Source organism: Melanotaenia boesemani, chromosome 12, assembly GCF_017639745.1.
Source record: "Melanotaenia boesemani isolate fMelBoe1 chromosome 12, fMelBoe1.pri, whole genome shotgun sequence".
NCBI lineage: Eukaryota > Metazoa > Chordata > Actinopteri > Atheriniformes > Melanotaeniidae > Melanotaenia > Melanotaenia boesemani.
Genome location: NC_055693.1, coordinates 20,740,111 through 20,763,901, shown reverse-complemented (window position 1 = coordinate 20,763,901; position 23,791 = coordinate 20,740,111). Strand labels below are relative to the sequence as shown.

The 23,791-nt window shown below is 38.1% G+C and overlaps 1 protein-coding gene across 1 annotated transcript in view; it reads right to left on the bottom strand.

The window, feature by feature from the left end:
* tmem198a (transmembrane protein 198a) overlaps nt 1–22,559 on the bottom strand; it is a 33,839-nt gene extending 11,280 nt beyond the window's left edge. Inside the window, exons 1-2 of the mRNA XM_042002719.1 lie at nt 22,128–22,559; nt 2,199–2,451 (exon numbers count right to left, since the gene is read on the bottom strand). Coding sequence (XP_041858653.1) covers nt 2,199–2,337 — 139 coding nt within the window. The 5' untranslated portion in view covers nt 2,338–2,451; nt 22,128–22,559. The remainder of the gene's footprint in view (nt 1–2,198; nt 2,452–22,127) is intronic.
* Nucleotides 22,560–23,791: the final 1,232 nt, after the last annotated feature.

Sequence of the window (23,791 nt, the reverse complement as noted above, 5' to 3'; positions counted from 1 at the left end):
TGCTCCTCCCTCGTGACCATAACTCATTTAATTGACATGCTTTTTGTAGCTTGCTTTATTCTTTTGACTCAGTCCTGTGCGTCCACCTCGATATCTTTCAGGCAGGATGTCTGGCAAAAAAACCCACTGTATTCTTCACAGCTGTTTGCACTTCTGTGACAGGATGCCTAAGGGAATACAAGTCTGACATGGCATATCTGGAGCGTTTCCATGGCATCTACTGCCAGCTGCCATTTGCTTGGTCATCAGCTGTTTCAATTTTCCAGATCTGATGGTCTCCATTGATTGATCAGTGGTTTCAGAAACATAATGCTCTTTATTAATTGCTCTTGATTTCTGGTTTATTATGCTCTGCCCCCTCCACCCCCTTCCTTAGCTCTTTATCCACTACTCCCTTTTTCTGTTTATCCTCCTCAACATGTTTTGTCCCTCATTGCCTTCCTTACTTTTTCCCCTAGTCATCAATCCACCCCATCTGTTCATCCTGGTTTAATCAGTTTTCTCCAATGCCTCTTCTTCTCATACATCATGTTTCAGTAACATCACCCATCTTTTCTGTAACTTTCTGTTTCTGGATCAACCAAACGACAGCTAACCTTTTTCCTTCTAAGAGCTTAGATCAAATCCCAACTTGACAATGTGAAGATGGATTAAGCGGCAGGAAGAACCAATCTTCATGCTGATAACTCGCAGAAATGTTATTTTATTGTTCAAACATGACTCTGGGGTTTTTGAGAAATATCGAGTGTTTTTTGCGTCCCCCTGATGGTGATATTTAGTTTTAGGTTTTCTCCTAAAACATGTTGGAAATAAAGTCAGAAACAAGACGACAAGACTGAGGCGCTTAAGTAAAATTATGTCTGTCTGTTTCTGGTGTCTTATTATTTGATGCTTTGGTATTGATTCTTCAGTTCTTGTCTGAGATGCCTATATTTGATTAAATTGACTGAGCTGGTATTCATAACTTTACAGGAAACATTAATATGAGAGAAACCCCCTTGCTAGTTTGTGCTCAGTGTATTTGATATGAGGCAAACTGAACATTTTCTGCTCCTCTGGTGGGAAATATCTATGAATAGTAATGCTTTTTCTGTTTTTTTGAGAAGCCAGCAATCTTATTTCGGGGCTGCTAGCCAGTTGAATATTGATGCCTGCTGTCAACTTTGAAAACTAAAGTTTTTGGACAAACAGCTTCTAATGCAGGTGCTGACAGCCATGCTTTACCTGGACTTATTAAATGTTTATGCAGTCTGCACGCTTCAGTGAATCCCTCTCTATTTGCAGGCAACAGGTCTGCTCAGAGCTGCAACATGTCACACATCAACATTTGTAATAAAATAGGATACGATGGCTGTTTTCCCAACAGTGCATTTCTATCCTTTGTGTAGAAAACAAGAATACTCAAAATAACAGTCTAGTGTTGCAAATTCTTGGCAGTTCTTGAATAAATTTGAATTTTGTAATAAATTTAAACATTTAAATTTTTTGTTTCTTCTGTAGAGCTTTGTTGACTGTTGACTATTTGCAACATGGCTTCAAGGTCCTGGCAATTCATGGTGCATACCATTTAACCATTTTACACTTCAGTTTGGTAAGTGTCTCATAATGCTGTCTGGTTTTAAATACCCTTATTTTTCTCCCTTCTTGTTCTTTCTTTTTACTTTTATTGCTATTTAAATTACTGTATTGCTATTTGCAAATAGCTCATTGTGTTATCTGTCTTTTTCTTTGTAAATCACTTTGTGTTACACTTGTGTTTGAAATGTGATATATAAATAAGTAAAGTTGAGTTGAATGGAATAAAAACAAATACAGAAAAAAATATTTTATTATGGATTTAATTAAAAATTATATTTCTACAGCCATTGTTAAGAAATTAATACTCCTAAGGTTCAAGTTTGGATAAATAATTGTTGTTTTTGACAAACTTTCTCAGACTATTTAATGCATTAGCACTGAAATTAATTAGGGACTCCCTAATTGCATCTTATGAGTTAGTTGGGATGATAAACAGGCCTTGAGTAAGGACACTGTGCCTTTTACAAATGAGCTTTCTGGTTCTTTTTATGAGTTAAACCAACAGTCTGCAGATGATCACTTTCCATTTAACATAAAGCAGAATTAAAATTTGCACAACTCTCAAAATAGAATAAAACACAATAAAATTGACATTCTCTTTTCATTAAATCTTCACTTACCAAAGAAGCAGTAGATGATTCCGAATAGGCAGCACATGGAGCAGACTACTGACGGCACAATCTCATATCGCCTCTCAATCTCCTGGTCACACCTCAGCCCCACCTCAGCCAAACCCAACAGTGGACTGCTGGACGTCATGGTAACTGAAGATGAAGGGGGCAGGGTATAAGAGGAGAGAAGAGGGCTGGGGTAAGGGATGGAGGGAGTGTTTAGGGATTCCTGGATCAGTGGGCCTCACCCATGGAGACACGTCTGGCATGGCCAGAGGAGTGATAGAGAGGGGCAGGAGTGAGGATAAATGAAGGAAAGAAAAAAAAGGAAAGAATGAAAGAGTGATTATTGATTGCTCTTTTTAAGTACTCAGCTGTGAGTGCTGACAGCACAGTAAATATGCTGTGTGATTTTTAAAAAAGAAACATCTGAGCACAGCCACTCTCACAAATATTGCTGCAGATGGAAAGCAATGCAGACACCATCATTCACTTGGATGGACAGTAAAGAGGTGGAAACAAATAGTTGTCAACTGTTTGGAAGTATTAGACCAGTTACAGAGGATGTGCACCACACATAAAAGTTGCTATGGAAAAACCAACAGAAAGCATTTGCATACATTTGCATATCGTGGGAATTTGCAGCACAAGCACAACGTACATTGAAGGCCTTGCATTTGTGCTTAGTCTTGAAAACTGTAGTACTATTATGTGTATTTTAACCATTCAAATAAAGTGTGAATGAAAACCATATATATATAACACAAACTTTAGCAAAGCTAACAAGAAAAAGCTTACCATTATTATGTCTTTAATGCTTTATTTGGCCTCTGGGGTTTTACTGTCATGTTTTTTGCGGTTTATTGTATTTTCTGCTGTCAGCTAATAAACTGATAAATGTCATGCATATTTCACAGATTTTCTGAAGAGGGGTAGATTCAGTGAACTTTATGGAGGGTAATCAGAACCTTTCTAGTCATATTTTGTTATGTTTCAGACTCATCTTAAAATTAATAACATTAATCCATCACATTCATTTTAATCTGATTATTCTCAGCCCCTCGGGATCCACTTTATGACATCAATGCTGCCTTTTAACATCACAGATCAAAGTGCAGGGTAGTCTGACTTTAGCAGAGGTCACTCAATATCTGAAACAGATGGCATGTGACTGTAGTCAAATATTGCCTACAGGTAATGTAAATGTTGCAGGGACATAATGATCCATACAGGGAGGGGAAGACAAAACATTAGTCTTTTTCTTTGACATTTGGTTCTCTTGTTATATGGATGTATTTAAAGCCAAACCTTGATATTTTACAAAGGCTTACCAAGTAGAAATGGTCATTACACACACACACACACATATATATTTATGACAACAAAAGAAAATTATAATTCTAAAGGAAGGTTTACCAATAATGATCAAGCACAGGATTTTAGATCCAAGGGGATGATATTATGGAAGCTCTCTTCTCTACAGTATTTGTTTTCTCTCTACCAATTGAAACCCCCCCCAAAAACACAAATCTGGCAATTTGCTTTGCTAGAATTTTAAAATATATTATTAATATATTCTCATTGAGTCACATTTGGAGGAGGGAGCAACACTGCTTGTCAATCTTACCCTGACCTACCACTGCTTAGGTCAACCCACTGCTTGACCTCAGACCTCTTTCCTTATTTTCTTGCTGCATTCGACCTGCTTGAATGATGCCAGCTTCACAGATTAAATGTGCAGATGTTGCCTGCACTGAGCAGCTGCTTTACGTCTTCTCCCAGCCTCAGAGGAACCCAGTGGTAAATATTATATTTAAGGGTAATGCACCAGTAAAAATTTGGCAAAATTATTTTTAGAGGTTTTCAGTGGACTGTTTTACCAACTTTCAAGAGTTCAACAAGATTCATGAAACTACTCAAACTGTGTGGCCAAACATTACAGAAATATAAAGAATTTTATTACTTCAGATTTGTTCGGACCTTTTGAACTTTAATTTTTCAGGTGTTTTTTTTTCACTCAATAGTCTGAGACACCCAATCTCTATTAGAGATTGAAGCATCTCTGGAAACAAAGATCGCTCAAATCTTGGAAAATATCCTACACCTTATTTTTCATCCTCATTTTTTCTTTATTGTTGTGTGGGAAGACTCATTCATTTTTACATCTCTTTGGGTTCATATCCAAACTCTAGAGAGTTTCTCAGTTTTCTCTCAGGTTATCTGTAATCTTGATGCTTCCATCTGCATGTTTGATTGTAAGGATGGTATTAATGTGAAGCTCAGTGTCTGGTTTCTTCCATGCACTGTGTTGGGAATGGTGCCCAAATTGTTCAATACTCTTTTGATCACATCAGAGCATTTTCTGTCTTGTGGTCTGAGAGTCATTCATGTGCCTTTTAGCAAACTCCCAGCAGCTTGTCATGTAAAGGCAATGAGAGATAGCTTCTTTCTGGTCTATTCAGGACTTTGTTAGTGTAAAGCTGCACTAATGGTTGTTGGCAGAATGCATAAGAACTCATTTACAATTGTAAAAACAGAATAGTCATATAATATTTCAGTTTTAATTTAAAGGGATGAGCAAAATGCTTAAAATATGTTTTTTTTTGCCATCATCATTTTGGTGTTTAGAGTGTATATTGATGAAAATGTTATGTTTGAAACTTCAAAACTTATCATGTTCTGAAAATTTCACTACATAGTGTCGTAGCAGATAAACAGTGACATTAAAGTGTAAAGTAAAAATGTATCAGAGGAAACTCTAACAGCTCATTTATTTGAGTGAAATTAATAAATCTTTTCTATTGCAGTGCAGCAAGTGATTCTTGTATCATAGACTCATGCTGCCTGCCAAACACCCACACTCATTCAGCCACTAAATCCCAGTGGTTTAATTTCTAGCTGAGACACAAATGAAGTCTTTTTAAGTCAATAGACTCATTCTGTGGTGGAGACATTTAAATGAATATATCAACACAGTATGTTAAACAGCATATTTTATACAAGTACTCTACTGCATTTTTGTTTCTGCATGTCCCTCTTTGTTACAATCTTTTATGCAAATATATTTCAACACTTTCTTTGACCATTCTCTAGACGTCTTTGTCATGTGTGTCCTGGAAACAATGGAATAAATCTGTCAACTTCCAGCTGTCTATCTAATAAATCCCCTGACAACATACAGCCAATACTGACAGATTTGGGAGGTTCTAGTCATTAGCACTTTTCCATGGAAATGCTAACATACCGCACACGAAGTATTTTTAAAGAGTGGTCTGAAAACACTATTCTGAAGGTTATAGAATGCATTATAAATTTCAAGTTTGCTTCTCTGGATCCATTACCTTTTTCAGGTTTTCTCCTTCAGGTCACTGCACTCATGTCTGCGCGCAGATGGCATACCCACACACTGTCTCTCTGTTCCAGCCTGCCTGTCCTGGGCTTATCTTTTATACTCATACACACAAGTGCACATACTCACCTGTTAAACAGGAGAGGCAACGCTTTGGTGTTCAGTCATGAGAGTGATGAAACACCAAATACACACACACACACATATGCATATGTATACAGTGTATATCCACACAAGGGACCTTTACAGTTCAATACTTCCTCTACATTCAGACTCACATTTGACTTTTACATCATGACATGGTGCATACTTTGCAAAAAACAACAACAAAAAAAAAAAAAAACCTAAACTCTACTGAAGCATAGGGCACAAAGAAATGATCCTGTAAAGAAATCCAATTCTAGAAAAGTTATATTTTATATAAAGACTTTCCAGCAGCCAAAAACAAAAGTTATATTATATGGGGTATGACGAATGACGACTGGGGACATCTACGTGGCCTCGATTGTTGCACCCTATGATGGATTACTTCTCAGTTTTACTTATACTTAGTCATCAACAGTGTTGGGGATAGCGCATTACAAAGTAACGCGTTACAGTAACAATATTACTTTTTTGGGTAACGAAGTAAAGTAGTGCATTACACTTAAAATATTGGTAACAAAATTACTTTACTGGACTACAGTAACATGTTTTTCTGCAATATTCAAGCTGTGTTTGCCTGCGTGTAAAGTTCTGATCTGTTTTAAGTGGTACACGCATGCTGCTGCCTGTGTGTGTGCTTGCCTGAACACGTTGCCATAGAGAATGATTTGCATAATGTAGCAGATTGTGCGGCAACCAAGAAAAAAGAAAAAGCTTGAGATGGAAACGGGCTGTTGGTCAGTGGAAGGAGTCCTTCAGCTGCCGACCCGCCTAAACAAGCTAAACTTTTTTCAACATTTCCTGGAGCGCAGCAGCCGGTAAGACAGAAATGAACAAGCTAGTTGCGGAGGGTTCATTGTAGGAAACATGTTCCCCCTGTCGAATATTGAATCGCCCAGGTTTAGAAAAATACTAGATAAAATGATTATGACACAGATGTACCCATTTCTTCCCACAGACAGGGATGTTGTTCTTATGGTTTCAAAGCCATTTTGTTTACAATATACAGTAAACACTATGCAGACAGGCAGTAATGATTCAGATATGATGTTTGTCCATGTCTACATGGTGAATTAAGTAAAGTAACAAGTAGTGGCGTTACTTTTCAAATGCAGTAACGAGTAAAGTAATTTCATTACAATTTATAGAAGTAATGAGTAACTAGTAGCTAATTACTTTTTTAGAGTAACTACCACAACACTGGTTGTCAACATACAAGAAGCAAAGCTTTTGGGAGTGTGTGCCACAGCAGTGTCTGGTGGTGGTGCTGTTCAGGTAACCGGGGCTGCTTCTGTGGTGTCACGCACAGTGCTGTGCGGCAAACAAAACACACATCTCACAAACCTCTTCTGTTCATGCTCCTTTTTTTGTCCTCCGTTGGGTCCAGCATTAATATGTGTATTCAGCAACAAATCTAAATATAAAGAATAATATTTAAAAACGGATTGTGTAACTTCCCAACCTTAAAACTGCTTTTCGGACTCGTTTGATGGCACAGTGACATCTATTATGTACATTTCTGGAGCCGTCCCAAGGCTGAAAACCCGCACTATACAACTTTTTCATTCGGGACACCGCATGCAGTCAAATTTCACTTTATGCACCACGTTCCATGTTAGTAAACAGATATGAACACTCCGGCTATTTAAAGAAATGCAAGAAGACATTATTGAAGGAAGAGAGGAAAAGAACAATGAAAAAAAAGTAAAAAAAAAAAAAAAAAAGAAAAGGACAAAATTGCATTTGAGTGCAGCAAATAATTGTGTAACATGTATGGGTAGAAATGGGGGAGCCAATTAAAATGGAAAATGGATTTTTTATGCTTCATCAGAATGATTTTAATAATTAAGTTGATGCACATAAAGTAATATGACAAAACTTGACTAAAAGCTGATATAACTGAGGAAACACAGGGAACAGCAATGAAATCAAGACTATTTTTCATTGCAAAAAGCACATTAGAAGTTTTACAGCACCACTCTCAGTTTTGAAATTGCCACGAATTACAGTAGTAAAAATGTAGTTTTGCACTACTGAATATACCCCTGTCTCCATGTCTTCAACTTCAAATCATATATATATATATATATATATATATATATATATATATATATATATATATATATATATATATATATATGTATATATATATATATATATATATATATATATATATATATATATATGTATATAGTGTGAGTTCACATTCTGTGCAGAGACCAAAAAAAAAAAAAAGGATATTCAACTGGGAGAATTCGTCATGGCTGCCTTCGCTCCAGTAGTTAAAGAGATTGTGGAGGCTGCAGCTTAGTTACACCACAGGAACCTGAGTCAGGAGGAAACTCTTGTGAGAGTTCATGACAGGCGTTACATCAGGGTCAAAAAGAATATATGGGAAGCAGAAAATTATCTGAAAAGCATTGCTGCAACAATCTTTCACTTATTCTTTCTTTCTTTTGCTTTTATTACATTTTTTAAATAAGTCAGTACATTTCAAGTCAATACATTTCCTGCACTTCACAATGTTGCACAGCTCAGGAAAAATAAGAGACCACTGCTATTTAATCTTATATCAGCATCTCTGAGTATTTCTACCAAAAATGAAATTCCTACACAAGAACATCTCATTCTGCTTTATGAGGACAACAAAGCTCCAGTCTGGCAGAGGTCAAAAACAATTTTGAACTGAAAGGGATGACAGCAAATTCATCACTCAAGAACTATTGGCTGACATCAAGTGACCGTCAAACACAGTAGCAAACTGAGACTGGGGTGAAAAGTTGAAAAAGTTGGAAACAGGCTCCTGCAGGCAGGACTGGAGTCATGCAAAACTCACCTTAATTTGTGAGAAGCAAAGACTTAAGGATGAAGTCTGAAAAACACCACAGTAATTGGACAGCAGAAGACTGGAGTAAGGTCATCTTCTCTGAGTCCAGTTTTTGGCTTTGCCCATCACCTAGTGGTTTTATGGTTAGATGAGGACCTGGAGAGGCCTACAAGCTACAGTGTCACACACTAACCGTTAAATGTAGAGGAGGATCAAAGATAAGCAGGTGGTGCCTCAGCAAGGCTGGAATCAGGCAAATGTGCCTTTGTGAAGGATGCATTGATAAAGCCACATACAAGATTTTACCTAGAAAAAAATTGACTGTGCTCTCCAACTCTGGTCTGGATGGAAGATCATCAAATCAAGTGCCTACCATGTCCAGCTCAAATTTAACTCTTAACTCTGTAGAAAAACTCTGGAATGACATTGAATGAAAGATGGATGGTCACAAACCATCAAGCAAAGCTGAGCAGTTTGATTATTTGAGTGGTAGAACGTTACCCAAGAGTAATTTGAGCAGATTGAGCAGTGGTCTCTTATTTTTTATTTTATTTATTTTTGTCTGGATCTGTATTTAAAGAGCAGTAATTCTAGAGAGAGAGCAATCTAGTGGTCAGTCAGATGGTGTAGTCTTTGCTAAATGTCCAAAAAAGAATTTCTTTATACTTCTTCTTTTGCTTCACTATTAACAGTGGAGACAGAAATGGAGTTCTCGGCTGCACATAGTCATAAATTCTTAGATAAAGTGGTGGGTTGCCTAGATACCCATTCTTTGGATACCGAAAACAAGCAAACATTCTGTTTTGCACAATTAGACTTATTTAAATAACAATGTCCCAAAGAGACAATAAACACAAAAAAAAAAAATATTGTTTAAAAATCCATCTCATAATTTACCGTGAGGATTTTAGAGGAAAAAAATACATGTACTTGTGTTGGTTTACAGTTTTCGTTCATACTACTGCCACAAAACAAAAGGGGTAAATAATGTCACCGTTTGAGTTTGTTTCATTTTAAACACAACAAAAAAAAATATTTACGACTGCTTTATCAAGTATATAAAGTTTACATCAATGTAGCAGTGATCATCCCCAATTTCCACCGATTGTCTCCTTAAGCTGATGTTAGGATGTATTCTGTGGTGACTTCACACCAAATGTGGCCACTGCTATGTGCACAGAGAGGTGGCATGGTGAGAAAACAGCCCACAGGGAAGGTCAGAACAAGGAAGAGTTAAAAACAGCATATTATGCAACAATGTCACGTCCTGTTGGTTGCCATAACAACTAGCAGTGGTAGTAGGACCCCCACATATGGGATGTTAGGGCTCGTCTCCATGGGAATGTGCATTTTAAAAACCAATCTGTGATGGTTTCTTTGAGACTCCTGGCTGCAGATAGTCCTGACCTCTGACCCTATTCAGCTTGTGCCTCTTTAGAATTTGCTCACACATTAGGGTGTTCTTGGCCAGAATGTAGGAGCTGCTTTAGTTGGAATTCATTGTGGTCTAAACCTGCTGTATCCTTGATGCTCTGTTAGTGGTATCAAAAAGCCATTTTTAGACAGTTATTCAGACAGAACCAACAACAATATTGTCTGAAATTTTGTGCAGCAGCAAATCCAAGTTTAAAGCGCACAATTTTGCAACTGTTGAACGGTTAGAAAAATCCATTTTCATACAAGTTCAACAGCTTAGGAAAAAAAAAAAAAAAAAACATGACAGCATTAATTTACATCAGCAGAACAGCCTTATATTAATGACATTTCTCTTGGTAATAAACAGCAATAACACAGCTAAAGGTTATTTTAGTTGCACCAAAGTGGTTGTTTTTGTCTATCACAGAAACTGGGTTAAATAAGTAGATCTTACTACAGTCACCAGTTTTGTACTTTAATATGATGTGCTTATTAACACATGATACAAATTCATTTCTTTGCATATTATCTTAGCATTCTTTAGAAGGCTAAATCAGATATTATTTGTGCATTTGTGCAGAATCAAATGCCATACACCAAACATTGAGATCATGTGCAGTGCCTGTCCTTTGATTAACCTGTATAATTCACTGAACTTAACAGCACATACACAGGGGAAAGTACAAGCCAATCAATAACAAATATCCAATGAAAACACTAAATATGAAGAAAAGCAATAAATATAACAGATTTTGCCACACAGATTGGAACACTGTTTTCAGAGTACAGAACCACCATATAGTCATTTTCTTTCTGCTCCACTTGAGAGCTGCAGTGTGTGAACTCTGCAGTGAAACCAACAGTTAAATGATGCTTTACAGCCCCGCTTTTTCACAAACGGGTAGCACTGAATCAGACCACAGCACCCCTGACACAAATCACAGTACATGTGATAATTCCCTCAGCCACAACCTTGCTTACATGCCCGATAATAACCCACCAATAATGTTAGGTCACTTATCAAAACCTTTGGCAGCATAATAACGTCTCTGCGTGCCGATGCACTCTGTCTTGGAGCTCTGCTTCTTTTCCTCTTTTCTCCAAATGAGTACACAGTGTAAGGTCACAGATCAAATCTGAACACTGTTGGCATTGTGATTAGAGATATAGAATTTCTTTTGCTTTTTCAGCTTGTATGTCAGGCGTCCAAACTCATTCACAGTGAAGCATGACTTCACCTCTGCCACTGTGCTAGCTTTTTGATCTCTAGCTTTGGTTTCAAGGCAATTTATACATGCAGCTTAATCACAACTGACTGGAATAGTTCATATTAAAAAATGCAATGTGACCACAAATGCTTGACTTTGTGTTTGCAGACCGGATTAAAAGGACCAGTTAAAAAACAGACCTGTACTGCAAAGAACATGCTGTATTCTGCAGAAATTTGAAGGAAGTGCTCACTAGGTTTACTGCAATGCACGCTGACATGAGTGGATGCACATGAGTGTTTACACATCTGTGTAAAGCTTTGGCTCCACAGACCTGCTGTGAGAGAAATTATATTTTCTAATCTTCTTCTGATGTGGGCAAACTTCCTGTATGTGTGTCAACATGAATATTTCAGAGGCCCCACACTGAGTGTATGGTGGCAGAGCATCACCAGAACGAGGACACACTGCTCTTCCGGGTAGGATATTGGACTTGAACTGACAGAGAGAGGGGAAGAAAGAGAGCAATAACAAAAAAAGGCTCAATACTGACACCAATATTCATATAAGACCATTGCTAGGGATTTGAATTCTGAACCTCATCATGTAATCAAAAGTCTGCTTCGAAGAAACCATTAAAAGGGAAGTCACCTCAAAGATAGCATCTTCTTTTGTTAAAGTTGAAAACTCAGCTGGTGAGTAAAAATGGCAAATACAATTATCTAGTACCACATGTGATTCTGGTTTTATTCAAGGGTTTGACATATTGACTTATGAGTTCTCTGGCTAAATTCTAGACACATTAGTATCATTACTCTGGATAACAAACAGACCACACTGTGAACAGACGTCACCTGAACTACCCTGAAATGGTGAAACTTATCCAAGAAAAATGTTGACAGTATATTTTCCAAAGACGTATACAACTACAGGAGCAGTCTCTTTCTGAAAAGTGATGGTGTTGCATTTCTAAAAATGTCTCAAGACTTGCAGTCAAAAAAATGAAACCCTGGTATTGTGTTGTGTTGGCAGCAAAAAATCTCAAATATCTTGAAACTTAAATACTGAAAGTCCTGACTGTCTTCAGAATGACACGTTAATAAGCAATTTCTCTGCTGTCTCGGTGTTATTAAATGTTCACACAATCTTCGGTGTAAGTTAAATCAACAGATTCTTGGTTGCATCTGTAAGCAGTATCATTATACTATTTGTATCAGATGAGTTCTGTGAAGCTGTAATACAGTGGCAATAGACTTCAGTAAGTTCTAGTTCTCTGTACTAACGTGGGATGAAGAGTTAGTCTGATTAGTCTTGAGTGAAATGTTTCTGCAGTAAACCTTGCTAATACCACTAAAGCTAATACTGAAATGCCAAGCCTGTTAGCTTGATGAGGTTAACAAGATACTACAGGGAGGAGGAAAAGGGGAGGAAGAGCCTGACCAACACATCAGGTCATTATAAAGTATAGAATATAGATGACTGTCTTTGTAAGAAAATTGTTAATATGATTTAATTAATTTATACTCTTAAATGGCTCTTTATGTCCAACAAGCCAAGCCCTTTGTATTAGCAATTAACTTAAATGAGCATTAACAAGGAACATTACTGATAAATAACAGCTGTTACTTGACATACTAGGAGGAAAGAAAGAAACTAGATAATATGTTAACATTATGTACATTTTGGACTTAAATTTTGCACATATCTGACTACTATCTATTTAGGTGTCATAGACTCTTCCGTGCCTACATCCCCCACTTGTTTCCCAATAAGGCTTAATAGTCTGATCAGTCACAGTTATGATTTAACAGCTCTGTCACTCTTCTTCTCTTTGTTTTGGTTTTTTTAAAGGGCAAAGCAAGAGCATCTATGAGCACGTGGCTGTGTTGCTGATGTCACGATTACTAACAGGATGACATTGCTTTCATCCACTCCATCTGCCACAGGGAAGACCACTGCTGAGTGTTATGTGTGCATGCATCTGATGACCAGAGAAAAACTCTGAGCTTAAATCTGGTTGAGATTTATAAATCTGCCATGACAGAAATATGGAATGACGCTCCAGTCTGACATCTGCTCAAAACATGCCGTGGAGTTCACATAATTGCTGATATTCCACTCACCAGTGAGATGTCACATAAATTATTGCTGGTCAAGAACATGATAGTCTTTATTTCAATAATGAGCCCAGCTGTGATGTGATAGCTTTATGAGCTCAACATGAAGTAAACAACAGTACGTGTGACCTTTGTAGTGCAGAGGTGAGTTCTCCTCTGAGATAATGGATGACAGTTATGTACCAGTTACCACTATTTCCTACCTACAGTGGTCAAAGAACGCTGTTATATATGCTTACACTCATCCCTAAAATGCTTGGCTTTGTAAAAGTAAACATCATTTTTAAACCTCTGCTAAGACTCACAGTTTCTGTCCTCAAATATCCCCACATCATTACAAACTGCATATTTTTGCTTTGTTTGCTGGCTCTAACCACCTGAAAAGAGAGTGGCCTTTGGTACCTTAAATTTGTGCACTATTTTCAAATATTTTAGAGATAAAGTTGGTTATTTTTTAAGAAATGAAGTGATGATGAAAATGATTGCTGGATGAAGCAGACCAGACTGTTCAGCTACTGTGAACCGCAGCCCTGGTCATCACAGTTGGCATAGTAACCAAAAAGGAGAAAACAGCCTTGTGTTATTGGAAATACTTATGCTTTTGCATCCGTGATTGACTGAACTGCTGGAAGCTCTACTTTCTATTCAAATGCAGCTCACACAAAATAAATAAATAAATAAATAAATTCAAGTGCTGCAGTTTAGCAGCGGAACTGAATACTTAATGCACATTGTATATTTATTAGACCTTGACACATTTTATATTAATTCTCCAAATCACTCATCTCAGCATCTGTAATTTAATTTTACAAGCTTGGGAAAATCTAAGTCCAAATTTCCCTCCTGAGTGCCTTTGTACTCTTTTCAGTCAAATTCAAACTTCCTCTGTGCTTATCTCCTTGCTTTGAATTTGAGCTATTTCTTGCATATGATGCTTTATTCAAAATAAATACAAATTCCAATGCTTCATAAGCACATAAATATGTCACAACAGAGTAAAGACATCTGGACCACTGCTAAATGCAATGGCACATATTTTGCAAAATACAGTTCTTTCAATGAAGAAAGTTTTGACTTTAATTCAGGAAATTCTAGTGCTGCAAGTTAAATGTTTATAATTTCAACACAACCTCTAGTTTAACTTCCAGCTTGAGCTAAATCTGTGCTTTAATGCAAAGGGAAGAGGTTTTTTACAGAAATAAATATCTTACTGCAAACTGTTATTTCCTCATTTCCTTTTTTAATTCCAGACCCCTTTTAGACATCTGCAAGGTAATAATCGTCCAGGGGACAAATAGCAGCGTACGGCCTTGGTGTATGTCATTTGTAAATCATTCAGCATTAAGGTGAGGAAATAGTCTGAAGTTAACGTTGGGTTAAGATATAGTTATATGTCTATGGAAAATTAATATAAGTTATTGTAATGTCCTCTGAAGTAAATGAAGCCAGGCTCTGTTTGCGTGTGCATTTCTGTGTGTGTGTGTCTTTGTGTGTACATATGTTGGTGGCCTCAGCATTGATCGCTCTGTAAGCCTTGGTCATTGCTCGTGGCCTGAAGGTGAGGTGACAGGGGAGTAAAGAGGCTTTCATCAGATTACAGCTCGTTCTTTGTCATTCACTGTCTCTCTTTCCAGCAGCATGTATCTCACTGCTGCTTTCACCCACTTGGCTCCATCTCTCCATCTCTCCTCCCTTCTTTAAGTCACAGCATTAAATCTGTCTCCAATCCCATATGGATTCATTTGTCTATTTCTCAAATAGCCCAAATCAGCTGATTGCACCTCTTCAAATGCAAGAGGAGGGCAGTTGTCAGTACAATGGATTTCACAGATATTTATGTCAACTCTTGTTTCAGGCAACCTTGGGTCATCAATCTGCTTTCTGACATGCTTACACAAGTAACTCCATCCCTTATATAACCACAAATCAGAAAATGAAAAGGGCAGAACATGTTAAAATAACGAAACACTACAGAATCACTATCAGTATAGTTTTTTTTTTTTTTTTAATTCTCAACATGTTCTCTCTGTTGGAGACAGATCAGGATTGGCCAGTCCAGGATCAGTACTCTCTCCTTTCTTACTCATGCCTTTGTAATGTGTACAGAATGTGGTTTTGCATTGTCTTGTGAAAAGATTAATGGGCATCCCTGGAAAGGACGTTGCCCTAAAATCTCAGCGTGCTTTTCTGCTTTGCTAAGGGCATTGGTACAACTCCATACCATCACACAATTTGGTTTCTAAACTTACTGATCAAAGTCTACATGAGATGACAATTTCTTTGGAAAGCAACATCAGGAATACTGATTCACTTAACCATAATACACATTTCCATAAGGGATAACATGTGAAAGTCTCCACCTGTGGAACTTGAGCTGGGCTCAGACTTTGATCATTTTATTCATTCAAGTAGATTCTTAAGAAAGACCAACAGTGTTGTCATGAATGATTTCTCACTTATATTTATTGGACTATTATTAGTAGTATTTTAATCTGACTTTATGTATTTTTTGTAGGTCCACCTCAGATCTGCATAAAATAAGTCGGCCCATCTTGGACCTTGAGAGCTTCTTTTCAAAGGCTTCTTCCAAGCATTTATCCCATGGGAACAGAGCTGAGCTGATGACTTTAGTAATGGTCTTAAGGACTTGGTCATGCCTTTAACAATACTATCCTTCTCCAGGAGCTGTAGTTCAGCTGCTGAGGATGTCCACAAGGGTTTCCTACTTGGAACACAGAGGACATGCTGGTGACTTTGCTATGTCCCATGTGTGCAGGTTAGATGGACTTGTAAGCACATCAAAAACTGCCTGAATAAAGGCTGTTACATACTCAGTGAGAAGTGAGAATGCATGCAACACAGATTCCAGTTTTGACCATCTTTGGATCACTTGAGCTCCTATACTGCACCACTTCTCTTGTTTTTGTCACCTTAAATTCCTTATCCAAGGATTTGAAGGGCAGCTGCAGCTTGTTACGCCCAATGCTGTTCAAGCTCTTTGTTAGTCCAAGCCATCTCCAAAGTGGATGGTAACCTTACTTTCTAAGGTCTTGGCTGTAGGGATTGAGACAGTATATACGAGAAGGGCTCAAAGGATCCTCGGAAGACTACCATGTTGATAGATCCAGGCTTTGAACTTTCCAGGTAAGCTTGTCCATTGATTTCAGCCAGCCATCCATTTCAGTGCAAGTTGACTGGATTGATGTTTTGTCTCTCAGAGAGCTGTGAAACACCTTGCCCAGGGCTTTGACTGGCTTTTCTGGTTTCTGTGTGATTGTTGGGATGGCTGTGTCTAAGTTGTAAAACTGGATCTTGTCCTCCACTTTTCTTTATACCTTTCCTCCAAAGATCTTGACTTGGCAGGTTTGAAGCACATTTGGGCCCACTTCACCACCTTTTCAATTCCTTTCAGAAACCACTGGCAGCCTGGTAATTGTTCTGTTTTGACTGTAAGGTCATCCATGAATGCCCTCATGGGTGGCTGTCATTGTCCGGAATTTGTCCGGGGCCCTCTGCACTGTTGCTCAGCAGACTTGGTGAGCATATTCATGGCTGGCAAGAACAGTGTGACAGAGATATTACACCCTGGGATGGTACCAACCACCTTGTGCCTAATAGATGTAGTTTCTCCTGAAATACCCTAATCCTAAAGTTGTAGAAATCAGTAATGAGGTCTATACACCTGCCGTGGACAGTGTGTTTTAACAGAGTGAGCTGGACTAGCTTATGTGGAATGGAGCCAAATGTGTTTGCCAGTTAAAGCCATACAACGGAACGGTTGCCTTTGCTCTCTTTGGCCTCTCAAATTAGCTGTCGCCATTCCAGTATGCTCCAAACAGCCAAGCATTCCTGAAACTCCGCGCTGTGTCGATGTAGGTGTTCTTTGTCAGGTAGGTGCACAGTCGCCTGGAAATGGCACTAAAGAAAATCTTCGTCTCAACACACAACAGGTAGATGATGCACAACTGTCTAACTGGGTGGCGTTTTCCTCCTTTGGAATACATTTCCCATCAGCCACTCATTGATCTGGGCTCTTCTCTTTCTTTCAGAGGACTCACAGGATTTTTGACAGGCACAGCAGGAATTTGAGACAGTACTTGTACACTTTCTATGAAGTGCTACTTGGTCACGGGGCAAAGTAATATTCCTCCAATTCCACTCTGCCCTGTGGAGAACTGATCTTCTAAAGTAGGATGCACATTAGCTGGGCCAGGCTGATATGTAAAGTTCATGTTACACTCATATAATATCATGAAATTAAGGCATTTAAGTAGGCTAGGATGATGCAATAGTAGCTAATTCTTACATCTCAATTAATGTATTTAAATAAAAGCTAACAACAGTGATGGGGATACTACAACATAAAAATGTTGATGTCTCAATAACGCCATGAGTTAAGACCCATTTATGCTGGACACAAAAGACGGATATACAGAGAGACGGACAGTTTCGTCCATTTCACAGAGCTTAGCTATCCATCGCTTGATGCAGAAGATGGAGCAATGCCACTGGAAATTGCAAGGGCAGTGCTGCGCAGAATAGCTGACATACTCCCAGCAAAAGTAACAAACCAGAAAAGAAGAACATGATCAAGAAGGGAAAAAGCAGAAGAAGAATGAAGACAAGGGCAACAGATGTAGAAATCGTGTAAGCTTTGAAAGACTATCTGAGTATTTAGGGTGTGTTGGGTGGTTAAAAAAGCTTTATATCAGTGCATTAAAGCTGCTAAACAGTGTATGAAACTGACTTCAGCTCACAGGAGTGAACTCTGAACTCAGCACTGCCTGCTAGTGGAAGAATTGACTCAACAACCATGGCAACACAAAAGACACATGGAAGTATGAGGACGGTGATATGTGACAACGTTTGAAACAGATTTTGCTATTTACGTACTATAAAGGAGCATCAATGGGCCTTTAGGTGTTGTCTTGGTCTGATGATGTCAAATGTGAACAGTGTGATGACGAGGACTGTTAAAATACAAGTTGTCAGTGAACCAGAGCTTTCAGTGGTCGATTCATGAGTCAGACACTTAGAGTTAATGAGTTTTGCACTTTAGGACCAGCAACGTATAAAAAAGCACTTAAATGCCAGCGAGCTCATGACACAGACATATTGTCAACTTATGAAGCTGATGGGTTCATTGTGCCAACACTGATGAGCATCCATTAGACTCACAGCCACATTGGCATTCAAAGCTATGCTTTAAACCACCAAAGTCAATATTTAGTCTCCTTTTTGGCTTAGTTTAGTCTGTTCCAGCTCTGCTGTTTGGTGTTGAATTTGTGGAATACTGTTAATTTCTCACAGCTCATTTATTAAAACAGCTGGCTGCTGCTGCAAATTGGATGATTGGTGAAACTGAACCAAAACAGAACAGTCGTAATGCTGTAAATGTGGACTGATGTGCTTTTAGGTGCAGAGAAGCCGAGATAGCAATCCAGGCAGTCCTGTGCTTTACACGGACACAAAATCATTTTTTTCATCACTGACACACAGCAAACATTTTGATTAAGATGTTACAGCCTACACCATACAACCAGAGAACTTCACTGAATGAAGTGAATTTTTTTCCACCAGAAAAACACAAACAGTATGTTTAGTGTATGAAGGTGTGAACAAGAGGCTGTGGGGCACACTGCTGAGTAACGCATACACACAAACACACATTTCCTCTACTCGTCTTCTATCTCCCACTGTTTCTATTAACTGTACTGCTCACAGTGCTGTCTCTCTGTAGACTCGTCCTGAATAAATGCATTCTGTTGTAACTCTTGTTTTCCCTTTGCTGTGTTTGTTGATGTTTACTGTAGTGGCACAGTTAATTGAGTACTTGTACGCACAGCTCAGGAATGTCATATATATATATATATATATATATATATATATATATATATATATACACACATATATATATATATATATATATATGTTTGCACCTACTACATAAAATCAGGCAGAGGTACTGGTGTTTCTGTTTTAATGATATGCAGATCATAGTTACAACATGACAAATATAAATATACACATAATACATTGCCAGAAGGTTTCTAAACGCATTAGTGTAAATGAAACCAGAGGCTCCCAACATGACAGCGTCAACATTTCACTGATGGTGCATTGACTTGTGCAGTTTTTGCCTGAGGTGCTCTTGTCATTTTAAGTGTACTTGTAATCTACATTATGAACACAAATACATATTCCACCACCACTTCTCAACAGCATGTGGGATGTTTGTGCTCTGGTAAAAACATCAGAGAGGGAGACAGTGTATTAACAGGATTAGGATCGACTTTACCCACTCATCATCCATTCTCTATTAACCTTCTTCATCATTCTTTGTCTCCATCATCTTTCTCTAAGCTGACCTTTTTAATTCACACTGATAAACATTGCTTCTTCTACCTTCATCCAATTTCAATTTTCACCCACAATTATCCTTCTTCACTCATCCACCATACTTAAACCCCTGGAAAGCACTAAAGCGGCCTGTTGTTGGCGCGCTCTGTCTGACAGAGAAGTCCCTGTAGAATTTTTGTGTACTGTTTTGAGTCTAAGTCTTTTTGGCTTATGTTCACTAGACTTACATAACTCTATGTCAGAGCAGAAAATGGATAGTAACACAGGCAGTCCATGAAATGCATTCTACATGAATGGTTGCTGCTCTGGTAGCCATCATCAGCTCATGTGTGAAGTCTATGGAAGTTTTTCTACATGAGATGTATCTCAATTAAAATACTGAATAGGGAAGATTGATTTTCTTCATTTGTGACATTCCTCTTCATGGTAATTTCAGGCACCAGAAAAGCTTTGCAATGTTCTGTTGGGGATAGGCTTAGACTTCTAAAAATGTTGCTCAGTAAAAATAAAAAAATAGTAAAAAAAAAAAAAAAAAAAAAACTACCAGATTTTTCAGTTTTGCTACAGGAGAGATGCCACAATGATACTGAGCTTTTCTCTTCTGGCCAGACTCCTCATCAACTAAGCCTGTCACTTTGGCCAAAGTCCCAAGTCTGAGGACTGGTTGGCTCTGTGTTATGGTTACATAACTATCAGCAAAGCACCATATGGGAACCTCATTGGGGACAAAGGTATGGGTTTGAATCTCAATGCATGTGCCTTCCTGTCTCCTTACCTCATTCCAGACACTGGCATTTAGATGCAACATTAGGAGAATCCATTATTCAAAAATGGATGAAGAGCATCACTCATGTGAATAACACTTATAAACTAGAGTGGACCAGCAATTCTAATTTAAAAAAAAATACTCAGAGGGTCATTTGATCATGTGATATAAAAGGAAATGTTAAGCACTTTCATTTTTGTCACAAGCTGTTATTACAGACCTGTTGGCAGATCCACAGCTGAGTTCTGGTGAAACAGCACTTTTGCCAGCCTTGGCACATAATTAACTGAATGTAAAAACTAACCACTTAGACAGCAAAGTGCTTCTTTACTGATTCCTTGAACTGTTTATTTCTCTCAAGTTCATCAATTTGAACATATATTTCAGCTCAGGAAATGAATAAACCAAAGGAAAGTCATATTAAAGGATTTAATAGCTTATACACTGAGAGTGCCTGCGGGCTGACACCAATGCACTCTCCAATGCATCACTCCAAACAAAAGCATGTGGCAAGTGAATAGTAGTGCAGCCATTTCTAAACTGTACTTTATTTATGCTTCTTCCCATGGCATCTTTTCATTAGTAACCTCTGTTCAAAGACTGGTAACCTTCAAACCTATCATTATATCACCAGTGATCTCACTGTGGTGATTTTACCTTTTCTTATACACAGAACAGTCTTGTCCCACACTTGGGGAAGGCAAACATGCTCCTCATAAAATGTCATTTCAAAGCAGTTCTGGAGTTCAGAGTTAATAATACCCTATTTTATGTCCTTTGTTTTTCACACATTTCCTACTTTCTCTTATTGTGTATAATAATTATGGTGCATGTTGGTTTATGTAGCTCCTCTTGCACCACATGGACAGCTGTGCACACATAACCCAGCACCAAATACTTACACACCCATTTTTAGGGCTAAAACATATGGAGAATATAGCTGACAACTATAGTCTCTTTAATTGTTTAGTATTGGTGCATTATGAATAATAATAAATTTAACTAAATGAGTAGGAGCTAGCTTTGCTCTTTTCACAATAGTGACTTATGATGTACAGGTTTACGTTTTTTTTTAACAAAGGAAATAGTTACAAAGGGAGTGGTACTGCCTGCAATTACTTCTTTTTTGCTCTTGCAAGCTACTAATTAAGAAGATGTTTCATGTGTTATTACTGTCCAATGATGCACGGAGGAATTGTAAAGAGAAATCCAGTAAGAATGACATATTTTCTCTCCAGATAGATAGATAGATAGATAGATAGATAGATAGATAGATAGATAGATAGATAGATAGATGTGCACGTGACTTTTATGGTTTCTTAAATTATTTGGCCCCGAGTGTTTACATGCTCTTCAATCCTGCTTTGCACAGTGGCGTTAGATTCAGAGTTTAATCCTTTACATCATTTATTCCCACACACCATGTTATTAGAGTAGTCTATAAGTGCCCACGTCTCGTGTCTGAGTACCAAATGTTCCCTCACTCAACGTTTTGAAAACAATAGAGAGAAAACAAAAGCAGAGCTCAAGCTGTGCTCCATGTGTCTAGTTTTCAAATGCCTCATTGGCATATGGACAACCCAACCGCTTCTGGAACAGTTCAAACATATAAACGCTTCTTTGACTAGAGGCTGTTTGATGGGGAGAAATAACAAAACGCTACACTTTATTTGAGGCACGCGTCACACTCTGCAGTTCAGTCAAAATCAATGCGCTAGACTGACATGAAATAACTTGAAAAGAAAACTCACCTCAGAAATGCAACATTTTGGCGTGTTATTCCGTTTTATTTACGATTCTAAAAGCCGATGGAAAGAAGCCCCCAAAAATCTTCTCGGCTCGGCATCAAGAACCCAACAGCGAGTCGCAGCGAAACGAGTTCACTCCTAAGCCACCGAGCAACTCCAAAAAAAAAAAAAACCCCGAAGCGGGGATGAAACAAAGCTCAACTCCTCTTTTCTCTCCTCCACTCTTGGCTTCAATTTCTCCCTCACTTGCTCCTTTCGTCTTACAGACAGACGCGTAGCTGATAGTCACTGCCTCATGTATTATTAAACGCCCTTAATGGACAAGTGCGATGGGAGAAGGAAATGCTGCTTTGCGATTTTTATTCCATGTTTACATCATGCACCCAATTAGATCCCTCCTGAACGATCAGAATGTGCGCTTCCTTTGTGCTCTCAGTCTTTCTCCCTCTCAGCGGATTAAACCATTTCCGCAGAAGAAGAGGGGGGTTGGGGGTTGGGGGGTAGGGGTATGACTATATGGGAGCGAATAGGTTTGGTGACTCGTGGCCAAATGTTGTTATTGTCGGGGATAAAGAGAAGGGGAGATGGGAGGATGAGAGGAAGGGAGCAGAAGAGATGGGAAGGGGAGGGGGAAAAGAGAAAGTGAGGGGGGAGAGATTAAAGAAAGACACCAGCAGAGGCATTTGTCATTAAGTAACTGAATGCAAAAGAGCTGGTTTCAAAGATTATTAAAGGAAAAAAACAATAGCTTCTGGATATCTAATATGAGAAATAAGAAAAAAAACATGTATTTATATATCTATGGACAAAACATTTATTATTTGACATCCAACAGGGATAGTGCAACCTTACATCAACTTTCTTCTCATAAGAAGTTCTAATGGTTATTCTGTCGTGTTGTGTTGCAACGTAAATAGTATTACAGCGAGTACTATGGCACAGAAAACCCCCAAACCGAAAGGTGAAGGTACTGTTTGGATGTTGCTTCACTGCCGTCTGTTGGTCTTTTTTGCCCTCGTTCAGGACCTGGGAGAGCTCCCAGTCAACTACCTGCATCAGAAAAGAGAATCTGTTTGAGATACTTTGGTAATAATTTGATGATCACAAAATAGACATTTAGATTTTTTTAAGAAAATTTGCTCATCAGACTCAGATTATTCAAAAGCCAGACAGGATTATAAAATGTTTTCTATACTACTAGTACTACTACTACTACACTACTACTACTGCTGCTGCTAATAATAATAATAATAATAATAATAATAATAATAGAAGAAGAAGAAGAAGAAGAAGAAGAAGACAAAGAAAAACTGAACACACTGAAAGAAACATCAAGACCTTACTCAATGCTCGAAGTGCCTCTAAGAATGCGGATAAAAGGGAAAGGGGGTGTACTAATAGCGCCCCCTTCCGGAGAGTACAAGGCTTTTACAGCAAGGTTTATCTCTTCAAAATACCAAATGAACCTTGTTGATGTTCATACAAGTGAACATGTATCAGTTTTGATCCTGTTGGAAAGGTGATGTCTGATCACGTGGTGTTGGGACTGACTTTTTTTAGGCCTTCTGCTGGAACATCATTTAAACATAAAAGTCCAAATAATTACAGGAAGCAGAGAACATTTTTTTCTTTATCGCTTGACATTTAATATCTAACTGATCTCTATT